The 12464-nt window shown below is 37.7% G+C and overlaps 1 protein-coding gene across 2 annotated transcripts in view; it reads right to left on the reverse strand.

Moving 5' to 3' along the window:
- ITPR2 (inositol 1,4,5-trisphosphate receptor type 2) overlaps window positions 1-12464 on the reverse strand; it is a 444505-nt gene that overhangs the window by 93406 nt on the left and 338635 nt on the right. For both annotated transcript variants that reach the window (XM_037144844.2, XM_053662176.1), the window contains 2 exons: window positions 6060-6167; window positions 2138-2330 (listed from right to left, as the gene is read on the reverse strand). In XM_037144844.2, the coding sequence (XP_037000739.2) occupies window positions 2138-2330; window positions 6060-6167 (301 nt within the window). The remainder of the gene's footprint in view (window positions 1-2137; window positions 2331-6059; window positions 6168-12464) is intronic.

A 12464-nucleotide genomic window follows, 5' to 3' on the forward strand; every position in this document is an offset into this window, starting at 1 on the left:
GCTTTGCTGACTATTTCCAGAAAAGGGACTCTGTGTTTGTCGGCAGAATGGAAAAGCAAATGCATCTATTGCATACAATTTACATTAACCAAACATCAGTTCTTTCCACCATTCTTAAGTAATTGAACAGAAATGAAATACACACAAGTCTGACCATATGACTCCTTCAGGTCCATTCTCTAACCTAACATGAAGTTAACTGAGGGGGAAACGCACATCAACTTCCAAATAAAAATTATAAACTTTTCAATTACTTTCTGTGAATTCCAATCTCTACGGTACGTTTCTCAGTCATAAGCTGTACTACCCTCAGGACACAGTGCTTTCTTTTCGTGGACTGCGGCATTTCAACACTAGAATAGGCTGTGACTACCCAGGGCACTGAGTTGACTACTTTATCATAAATTGTAAACATCTGCATCTCCACACTCCCAAATTAGGAGTCCTTGTTTTTAAAAGCACAATATGAAGAGAAAATTAGAAGATGTTGATGCGTACATTGGTAACAATAAATCTATCAGATGAATTAGATTCTGTATATAAACTCACTATAAGGTACATCCAATTTTTAAAAGTACAATGTACATTGGAAGTTATTTTAAGACTTGCTTTTTGATACATGTTTATTCCAAAGAAGCATAGACCCCACAAACACTAGTTCATTATGCAATTTACCTTTTGTCAAGGATAAAAATGTGGGTTTGTCAAATGTCCCAGGTAAAAATGTCAAGTCCTCATATGTATTCTGAACACACCAAATTTTCTCTGAATTCTGTAAGATTCTATGTGGTAAAATGTCAAGGGAGAGTAATTTCTTTATTTATTTTTTTCCTATATTCTGCTAGGAAAGGCTGACAATGCATGACACCATCTTATCTTCAAGGATGATATGTTTCAAGCTCCACTCAAATTCAAAAACTACAATCACTAAAATTCTTAGAAAACTAAAATGACGAAGTGATGTGGAACAGAGGTATCGAGAACATATACCTGTTTGTCTGGAAAATTTCCCCATAAGATGGCAAAGACCTAATCTAGAGTTTCCTCCTATCAATTTTTGTTAAAAGCTCATGATATTACTTATTTGGGAAAGTTAAATTTTATTTTAAATCTTAATTTTTTATTTTAAACTTTAAATATTTAACATTTTATTTTCTTTTTTGTATTTTATTTAATCTTTATCGTATTTTTTTACATGATCTTTTAGACCCCCTATAACCACTCCACCCAGCCATCACCACGCTGTTGTCCATGAGTCCTTTTTCTTTTTGCTCCATCCCTCCACCCCTAACCTGCACCCCCCTCTAGCTGTCACCTTCTCTCCATCTATGAGTCTGTCCCCATTTTCCTTGTTAGTGCAATTTGTTCACTAGAGTCCACATATGAGTGAAATCATATGGTATTACAATAAAACCCTAGTAAACATTTACTCATCCAGCACAGGAGCACCTAAATATGAAAAGCAAACCTTGATGGACATAAAGGGAGAGACTGATTAAGTTTTTTTTAAATTTTAAACTTAAAATATTTTAATTTTAAAGTTGAGTACTTCCAAATAGACTTGAGGCCTAAGAGGTAAGTCATGGCAACTCATTTATGCTCATTTTTAACTTTAAAATTGTAACATTTCTATTTGAATACAAGTGTCACAAAACTTTTAGTTTGATTTGACAATGTAAAGATAGGTAGAAAGAGAGAATGACATTCAGAAAAAACATTAAACAACCCACTGCATCATAAAATTACAAGACAAGAGAGGATGAGCAGGCGGGTGCCAGTGTCTCTCCATCCGGTTCACTGACTGCTGGGCCGGTCAGCGTTTATTCCGGGACTTCAAACCTGCAGTTGTTCAACAGTCAAAACATACAGCTGCAACCTTGTATTTCATAATATTTATAAAACTATGGGATTGGCACTAAAAGATGATCTAATTAGTCAGAGGTTTCTGTTTTCATTAAGCCGCGGGTGTCTCAGCCCCAGTGGTACACTGAGCTTACATTCTTAAGCTTGTAAGTGATTTCAGTAACATCAGATGGCAAAACATTTAAAACTAATTTCAAAGAATAATGTCGTGTCCTAGAGTACCAACGTATCCACCATTACCCCAAAATGCACCATCTCAGTTTACTGTACTTACTCCGGATTTTCTTCTGCCACTTCATCTCGTTGTAGAGGTGTTCCGTTTGCTGGAAAAAGTCATTCACTTTGCTTCCTTGCTCATCCCTCTCAGTTGTGTTGAACACGCGACACTTGGACTCCCGCGTGAGGTACTCGCAGATGTTGGGGACAGGGAAAACTATTTGCTCCATAGTCCTATCGTGCCGAACAATCTGAAAACAGTGATTTACCTGTGTTTTAGCCTTCAGTCACCTCAGTCTTAGTGTATTTTCTTTTTTTAGTACAAGTGTATTCGTGGTATTTTATAAATTCAGTTAATGAGAAAAATATGCCAGTTTGAAGTATCCAAGATAGTCCTTTACTGCACTAATTCACGTTTCTCTTTAAGTAAGAAAAACTAACTGATTAAAGTATCATAAGTTTGCTACCTGGTGATAAATAACAAAAACCAAAATCTTCATTCTTTCTGGGTTAACATTAATCCTATTTTTATTTTCTCGAAGTACAGGAGAATTAAGAGGGTGTTAATTAGAAGTGATTGGCTAGTCACCTTAAACCCAGAGCATGGTATATCTGTATCTTGTTCTTAGCCTGTTTCTCCTAAAAAGCGCTAAGAAAATGACAGACTCAACATGATGTCAGTCACAGGTGCTTTACATCATTAAACTGTTCTTCTAGTCATGGCAAAACATAATGTTCATGGGTATAATATCTATATAGTACACACCTATGTATAAATACTCATTATATTAAACTACTCTTATTTGGCATTTTGTGATAATTTATCATTGCACTGAAAACCAGGCTAATATTTTCATACAGTTTTAACAAGTTAACAAGAGTCTGTGTAGAGCAAATCGCCAAGGTGCATGTTTATAGACTCTGCCCAACCCTCATGAATGACTCAAGGCTGGTCTAAGCCAGAAAGACCTTCCATCTCCCTTTGCCACTGCCTGGTATGTTGGTGAGCACGAGACCCAGTTCTGGAAAATGAGGCACAAGGAGAAATATCCTGGGGGAGGCAGAGAAGGTGCTTCCAGGAAAGACTTTGTTTCCTGAAGAGGCAGAAAGCCTTTGAGACAAACAAATAATAACAACAAAAAACCTAGCATAAAAGTACTTTTTTTGGTCTATATCCTCTTTCTTCCTGCTTAGTAGAAAAGGTAGCGGAAGGGAATGACGCCTGAGACTTTGGCAGCGATTCCACAGCCACGAGGAGAGATGTCACGGGTGTAATAAAGAAGACCTAGCAGAAGATGGAAAGGCCTGCGTGTTTGGAGATATTACTGAATCCTTACATCAGTCACAGGACTACTGGTATCTGGGAAAATCAAATGCTTTTACTGTTTAAACAACAGTCAGTCTAGTGTTGTTATTTGTGACTGAAGCTCTCCGAAATGGCGTGGTATACATGCAAACTACATACAAGAACACTATGATGAAACAAACAAGAGGAAGTTTAGTGGCGGTAAGTAAAAATTCCTACACATAGGTTTAAAAGAAATCAATTTCACAAAAGAAGAATTGGACCTATTTGGCATGACAGGCAACGAAGTGAGGAGGGGTGGGAGGTTTACATGATCCGACAACATTAAACGTTTCCAAAAAAATCTCAGGGTGCATTCCTGATTATTATAAGCCAAGCTATTCAGCCCATTTGTGACATGTTATGTTTGATTCTGGTGGTTGTCACATTTTACAAGGGGCATGGACAAACTGCAGAGATGACTGAAGGAAGGGGAATGTGTTAACTGTCAAAAAGCAAAGGCAGGTAATTTTTTCAATACACAAATTCAACTAATGCTTATTTAGTCCTCAGCTGAGGAGTTCTGGGGAATTCAAAGTGGAAAACAGCATGAAGCCCTATCTGTGAGCTTGTAGTTTAGTAATCATGATGAGTCTTCAAATGCTAGAGCCACGCTATCATAGTGACAGGGGAGCAGATGCTTGGAACGGTGGGAGAACATGAAAGTGGGCTAGTGTGCACCCTTTACCCCCCAAACTGGATCAGGTCCCTCCTGGAGTGCTGAGATGTCTATCACAGGTAGAACTGGAAGCAGGGACAGAATTATTACAATGGAGTGATTCCTCCTTGGGTGGGTGAGTAGGCCAGGTACGGGTACATAATCCATGAAGTCCTTCCTATTTTCCAAGATCTTTGAGTATATAGCTTATAGACAAAAGTCAATAATTTATTAAAGCTCTATATTAACAGTTTGTACTGAACTCCTGTGTTTCTGCATATTCACACATCAAAAGTAGCGCTTTATGTGCACATATCTCAGTTTTATTATAATTACGACTTAACATTGAAAAAACAAAAATCTCACCGTAAATTATAAACCACTGTTAGTAGAAGTAATCTTCCTCATTTGGATGTTTGTAGCACTCGTTGGCTATTATTTTTGATAATGTTCATTGTTGTGGTTATACTCCAGATATGGTGTTCAGTTTTGGAAATGCAAAGATGTTCAAGACCAAGCCCTGCCTCCAGTAGGGGACAACTGACACATAAGGAGCAACATTATAGGTTCAACTGAACTGAATGATCAAACTGCTGTGGCAGCACAGTGAGATGAAATGAATGAACGTGTGAAGAAAGGAGGGGTGACCTCTCTGAGCAGGCCACAGGAGGTGGTCTTTGAACAAGCATGAGATTCGGTAGATAGTAAAATGCTCGGTGGATGTTTACCGAATTTATGTATTTGCAGCTAAATCTTTCCTCACTGCCGGGAGACTGATAACAGAGCAACGTCAACAACAGCTCCTGTCTCTCACACACTCAGGTATTAACCCAAACCCCACCTCTGGTTTACTCACTATACCGGCTGTCCCTGATCTCATCTAATCACCTAGCTTTGTACTTTGGCTTCTGAAATCTTCCTCAGAACCTTAGTGCTTTGATGGTCTATTTCTATCAGTGTCTCCAGCTTCCTGACCTTGTCGGCAGCCTCCTGGTTCCTAAGCACCTGATGTAGTAAGTAGTATTTTGCTGCGGGTCCAGCTCCTGGTTGTTTTCATTAGGTCAAGTCTCCCGCAAGAGCTATAGCACTATTAAAGTTTCTAAATATTACTAAGAGATCCATTTTGAGACACAAGATAATGTTCATTATTCCAAAGGTTGGACAATAGTAAACAGTAAGGTATAGTCATTATATATCTTGGGAATTAATAGCAGTGATGCCCATCACACAATCTGCTGAAAACTAAAATATGTCTGCCAAAGTGAATGAATGTATGGATGTAAATGACTAGTGACAAGTGTCAACTACTGTACTTGTACTTCTGCCTGATTAGCTCTACCTACTAGTGTCCAAATGATACCATAGCTAGTCAGTGACAGCCAGATGGGTCTCCCAGCACATAATGATAAGTCTTTGTTGACACATACTCCTGATCAGCCACTGGTTGTTAAAGAATGTCTCATTTACAGGGGTGTCAATTGTTGCATACTGAAGATGGAAACTGTTAAACCATCTGAGTTTATGGTATCAACATGGAAACTTTATCAATGTCTTCTGTGTTTCATACACTTCTGAATACTTTCTGACACAGAGATCTCTATTTTAATATGCCTCCTATAGTTTTTTAAAAAGATACCTCTTCTTAAATGATAGCTTCTATTATAATAATCTTTTCTCTAAAACAACACTGCTCTGAAATAGCTGCTTCCATGACCAAAACAAAACCGAACAAAAATCACCTTTCTTATAAAAGAAAACTTAAATATAGTACTGCTCAAAAAATAAAGACAACTTTGATAAATGTACACCTCAAATTTTTATAGATCATTCCTCATATCTTGTCTTTTAGTATACATTTTTACAGCTTATATCAATTTTGCTGTGTTATCCTAGGAAACAATTATAAAAATGGTCTGGAATAAAAAGGAAATATATCTTTTCATAGTTTGTCCCTTTCAAGGAATAACAGATTGTTACCTCAATCTGTGCGGTGTGGTTGGCATAATACTTTAAGGCTTCATCTCCATCATCTGGATCTGACCCTGGTTTGAGCATCTGCTGTAGTAATTTGTTGTGACGGGCCAACTAGAGGAAAAAAGAAGGAGAAAAAGGTTTTAGATATTTCCCTTTTCCTGGAGACAAGCTTTGAAATTACTTTCTCCACCTATACACACAGCTTCACGGTTCTGGGGCCAACAGCAATTAATTACATTTCAGGAAAGTATGTCTATTTGAAAGGCATAAAAAATTAATTCACAAGGATCAGCTATTACTACATCAATCACATTTCAATAGCATATTTATATGATCTTAGCATGAGAAAACTATGTCTTCTCTACTCGGTTAATATATGTTGATTAAATTTATATCTTTCATACATGTACAACTATGTCAGGAAAAAGGAAACCCCAGTAATATATAACTCATATTCCCTGTAATAAATTTAATCTAGATGAACATGTAAAACAACTTGGTCAACAGCGTGATAATCCCGTGTGTATGGAACTGATATGAATGGCGGCTTCTTATATGCACATAAATATTTACCTATATTTCAGAAGAGTTTCTCTTATGGTATCTAATTAAAGCTCTATATTAGCAGTTTGTACTGAACTCCTATGCTTGTCATATTCATACATCAAAATTGGCACTTGGTGGGCACATATCTCGGTTTTATTATACTTACACCTCAACATTTGGAAAACAAAAATCTCACCATAAATTATAAAGCACTGTTAGAAGTAATCACTCTCATTTGAATGTCTATGGCATTTGTTGGCTAATTCTCTCACTTTATAGATAACTAACACATATTGCCTTCACTATTTTATGGATATCTTAAACAATTCCTGAAACCTTGAAATGTCTTTTATGTTCTAGATATTCTATTTATGCCTCAAGTTCCCTGAGGACTTCTAGTAACAAAGACTATCCATATAACTCTTTTATTCCTAACATAGTTTCTATCTCTTATTCTGTGCCACTCACTACCCTAAATAGTTACGTACATGGTCCCATTTGACACTACTGAGAAACCCTGGGTTGACACTCTTATTATCCCCATTTTATAGATGGGGAAACCAAGGTATAGAGCATTGAGAGACTTGTCTGTGATAACATAGCTAGAAAATAATAGAACCAGTATTGAACTCAAGCAGTGTAGTTTCAGAGTCAGTATTTTATCAGCAGTACAGAGTATTTTATCAACAGTACAGAGCAATAAATAAGTCTTTGTATTATTCATGGAATGTTAATTCACATTGTGATTATAAAGAATGGAGATAAATTTTAAACAATAATCCAGGACTTACATAACCAAATAAGTATTATCTTTGTAAGTGATAATTTGGTAACAAATATTCATGCCATTGATGCTGCTTTAGAGTAAATCATTTTTGAAACTATTTTTTTCAGAATTGAATTTTAGGAATATTTATAAATCACTCAAAAAATCTATTTCCTGTTTTATATTTACATTTTATTTTTGACTAAATGTGAATTATACAGATTTTTATTTTAAAATATAGTCACTTAACTTGTGACTTGTAGGTGCTTTCAAAACTCTAAATGCATTTCAAAATAAAATTACTCTAGTCATTTAAAAACATTAGCATATATTTAAAGAAGGGCTGGTTCTTGAAGATAAAACTAGACTGATTTGTTTATACACTGAATCAGGGACTTGAGAAAAAGAAAGGAATTTAGGATAACTCCAAAATTATTAACCTGAGCAACTAAAAGTTTAGAAATGCCACTTAATAAGAAAAAAATGCAGGAGGAGCATATTTAGGGGGAGAAAAACGGGACTTTGGTTTTGGACACAGGAAGCCATAGACATCATCCAGGAAGAGACGGCCAGCAAGCTGCTGCATGTGTTTGTCAGGAGTTCCGGGCAGAGGTCAGGGCTGGGTCGTCAGTGCATGGCTGGTGGTTAACATCATAAGCACTAATGAGATCCCCTAAAAGTATGCTTACACAGAGAAAATAGAACCAAGGATCTCCAGTACAAGTTAGGAAGATGAGTAGCCTCATCAAAGAAGACTGAGAAAGTCGAGCCAGCGAGGTACAAATAAAACCAGTGAGACCAAGTGCCCTGGCAAGAAAAGGAGGAAAGAACTTCAAGACGCAGGGAGTGATCACCTGTGTCAGATACTGCTGACCGTCTAATCAAGTGAGGACTGAGGAATGGCCACTGGTTTTAGCAGCTTGGAAGCCACTGGTAACCTTGACAGTAGCAGTTTCAGGGAGTGATGGACACCAAAACCTATGCATTACGTTTAAATAAGTGTCGGACGACAGGAAGTCAAAAACCATGAGAACAGGCAACTCATGAAAAGCACTGTTGGGGAGCCAAGAAATAGGGTGGTAGCTAGAGAAATGGATAAGGCATAAGGGAGGGATTTTCAAAAGATGGATATTATTATATCATGTTTGTTTAATTTCTGAGAGAAATGAAGCATTTGCTAGAGCAACATCTTAACTAGGTAAGAATGGAATCTTCTAGTATGTAAATGGAAGGATTTGCCCTAAATAAAAACACATTCGCCTGGTGAAGGTCAGTACACATGTTTGTGAGGCCAGTGAATGAGGCTAAGTAAACATGTTTGTGTGTTTTCCTCCAGAGGTTCACCTGTTTCTTGCCATAAGGCATTTAAGTAGGCACATGGGATCTAAGTGGAATAAGGAAGGAAGTGAAGCCAGGAGGGACAATGAAAAGGTGGCAGGATCAATTAATTGTAGCTTCTAATGTTTAAAAAATATATTGGAAGCCCTGGCTGGTGTAGCTCAGTGGATTGAGCACGGGCCTAGGAACCAAGCAACCACGGTTCGATTCCCAGTCAGGGCACATGCCTGGGTTGCAGGCCAGTTCCCAGCAGGAGACATACAAGAGGCAACCATACATTGGTATTTCTATCCCTCTCTCTTTCCCTTCCCCTCTAAAGATAAATAAATTAAATTTAAAAAAATATAGTGGAGCTGAGATGCTAGAAGAATTAGAAGAAATGCTACTTAGGAAGGCTTAGTCGGAAGGCTTAGGCTTAGTAGTTGAAATGGAACTTACTGACAAAGTGCAGGAATCAGTGACTGACAGGTGTACCCACATGTCTATCACCAAGGTGCTTCTCACTTGTCCACCACTACCCTTGCCAGAGTCACCTGGAATACGGTGGTAGCCTTTTAACTATCCCCCTCCTCCATCGTTGTCCTCTAGTGTCTAGCCTTAACACCAGAGCCAAAGTTATCTTTTTGATCAGATCATGCCTCTTTGGCTCAAAAACCTCTGAAGGCTTCCATCTCCTTTAGCATGAGGGCCGAGTCTCTACCAAGGCCGATAAGGACCACAGAATCTGGCCCAGCTGCCTTTCTGAACTTCCCACAGTCCCAGCCACACTGGGCTCCTGACTATTCCTTCAATCTGAGAAGCATGTTTCCATCTCAAGAATTCGCAGTTGCTGTCTCCTTTGCCTGGATTCTCTTCCTCCAGATACCTGCATGGCTTGCTTCCTCACTTACTTAAGGGCACCTTTTCAATACTGTCTTATCAATAACCACACTTTAAGTAATCGACTCACACACTTTGCCTAACACATCTAACACCACTTCCTGCTTTACTTCTCCCCACAGCATACTATGATCTGACATGCCATATTTTATAATCAATCTCTTTATTAACTATCGCTCCCATAAGAAAGTAGGCTGATAACCTTCACAACAGCATGGATGGAACCGGAGAGCATTATGCTAAGTGAATAAGCCAGGCAGTGAAAGACAAACATAATTTCACCTATAAGTGGAACCTAATCAACAAAACAAACATGTGAGCAAAACAGAACCAGAGACATGGAGATAAAGAACAGACTGACAGTGACCAGAGAGGAGGAGGGTGGGGGATGATGGAGGGAAGAAGGGGAAGGGTCAAGATAATAGGGGGGAGGATTGAAAGTGGAAGGTGGGTAGGGGAGAGTAATGGGGGGGAATGGGACAACTGTAATTGAACAATGATAAAAAAATAAAAAATATATAATATATAGTAAAAAAGAAAAGAAACTAGGTTTATGAGAGACTTGGAAATAAAGAACAGTCTGACGGTGGCCAGAGTGGAGGGTGGTGGGAGATAACAGGGGAAAGAAGGGGAAGGATCAGTCAAGGAACATGTATGTAAAGGCCCCGGGGATGCGGACAATGGCGGGGGGTACTGAATGTGGGAGAGGGGGTGGGCACGGCAGCGGAGAGCAATAGGGGAAGCATGGGGACAACTATAACTGAATAACAACAAACAATTTTAAACTGCAAAAAAACAAAGAAAACAGAAATCTTGGAGGGAGAATGAAGGATCAGAGATTGTGAGCACTTTAATTAGAGGAAATTTTTTTAAAGCGTTCATAGCCCGCCATTTTTTGATAAATGTCTATACAGGTATCTCATAATAAGGAGCAGCAAACCTTTAGTAAGATAAACAAATCCAGTGGAACTAAATGGTATAATAGACTAATTTATGGCATTATCACCACTAGAATAGGTGATAAAACTCCACCTTCCTGAAACATAAATTCATGACACACCAAAAAAGAAAAAAAGCAGGCTTATGTATTAGAGGACATAGATTTTCATCTGTGTGGTTCACTGCTATATTTTCAGTGCTTAGTCCGCTCAATGTATATTTGTTTAATACCTTGACTGTAAGTATTAGAACATTTACATCTTAAATAAAAGATACATTTCCAAGGTGAGGCATTGATTTGAATAATTTCTCATAAATTTATTAATTAAAAAGCTTTTCTTTCTTTAAAGTCACTTTATAGCAGGGGCGTCAGACTCATTTTCACCAGGGGCCACATCAACCTCGCAGCTGCACTCACGGGGCTGAATGTAACGCTGGGACTGTGTAAATGCAACTGTTCAGTTGAGTGAGAGGCTCAGTACTGCCACTGGGCAGAAACAAGGTGCCGGGCTGGATAAAACAAGGTGGAGGCCGGATTCAGCCCATGGGCCTTGTGTTTGCCCCCTGTGCTTTAGAATGTCAAAAATTACTATGATTATTTTAAGAAGCCAATAATGCTATTTTATGTGACATAATAGTGAAAATCTATACTCTTAGTTTTCATTGGGTATATTCTGACTCAGAGAAACATAGTAGGTCTTCCCTTATTCTCTAGCCTTAGTAAGATGATTCTGTGTTTGTCTTGTCTTATTGTAAATAAGTAGCACTCTAACAGGCACTTAATGCCTAGGATTTCCTTCACATGTCCAAACATTTAACACAATATTTTCTTTCATGATTATACAAATAATCTATACATAGCTTGGAAATTTTGAAATATGTAATAATGAAACAAAATCCAGATAGTTGCATCATTTTTTCTACCTGGATATCTTTTATATACTTTGAAACCGAGAACCTTTCCTGACAGCTGTTGGGAGGTGAGACGGGTGGATGGAGGGATTGAGCAAAAAAAAAAAAAAAAAAAAAAAAAAAAGAAGAGAAAGAACTCATGGCCACGAATAACAGCGTGGTGATTGCAAGGGGAGGGTGGAGGTAGAGCGGGGTGGGGGGATAATAGTGATGGAAAAAAGTAAATAAATAAGTCTATATTTTTTTTTAAAAGAATCTTTCCTGACTCAGTGGCCTAGTTTTCTCTTCCTTGTTCTGTGTTCAGATAGTGCCCTGTGCATACACCTAGATACTAAAATTTCTGATACTGTCACTTAGGAACTATTATTTCTGTCAAGTGGGCTATGACATCATCGAGCAAAAGGGGCTGGTCTTACCTCTGTATTCTCAAAGCCAAAAACAGAACTTGACACATCAAATACATTCAATAAGTATTTGAAGAATCAATTAAGAAATGGGTTCATTCACGACATTTATAATGCATTTGAGTGGGCAAGGACTCTGAAATATCAATGAACTATCTCTCTGCTTCCTCTTTGATAAAAGAGAAAGGACAAAAAATCTAATTAGACATGAGTTAATGGTAGAATTCTGGTGTTTGCAGAAATAAAATACTTTAATATTTTTCTTATTTCATGGTTATTCATGTACTTACACCCCTTCTGCTAGATTGTAAGTTATTTGCAGAGGGAGGAACCGAGTACTCTTTAAATATTGAACTGAACTCGATATGCAGCAAAAATAACATTCCTATTACATAGACAAAATAGAAAACAAGTGAAGAACATCTCGATGGTTCTTAAATATGTCAAAATATCTGGTACTAATACAGAGCACTCTTGGTCCAAATTTACAGTTTACTAAAAGCATAGTACAAATTCTTAGATATTAATTAACATATGCCAAACAGCTTTAAAAATATTTAGCCCCCTGCACATGCGAGTCTATTAAAAATATTATGTAGAATGGCCACAATGCCAACCAGAGAC

Source organism: Artibeus jamaicensis, unplaced genomic scaffold, assembly GCF_021234435.1.
Source record: "Artibeus jamaicensis isolate MK-2021 breed Jamaican fruit bat unplaced genomic scaffold, CSHL_Jam_final contig_233, whole genome shotgun sequence".
NCBI classification, from domain to species: domain Eukaryota; kingdom Metazoa; phylum Chordata; class Mammalia; order Chiroptera; family Phyllostomidae; genus Artibeus; species Artibeus jamaicensis.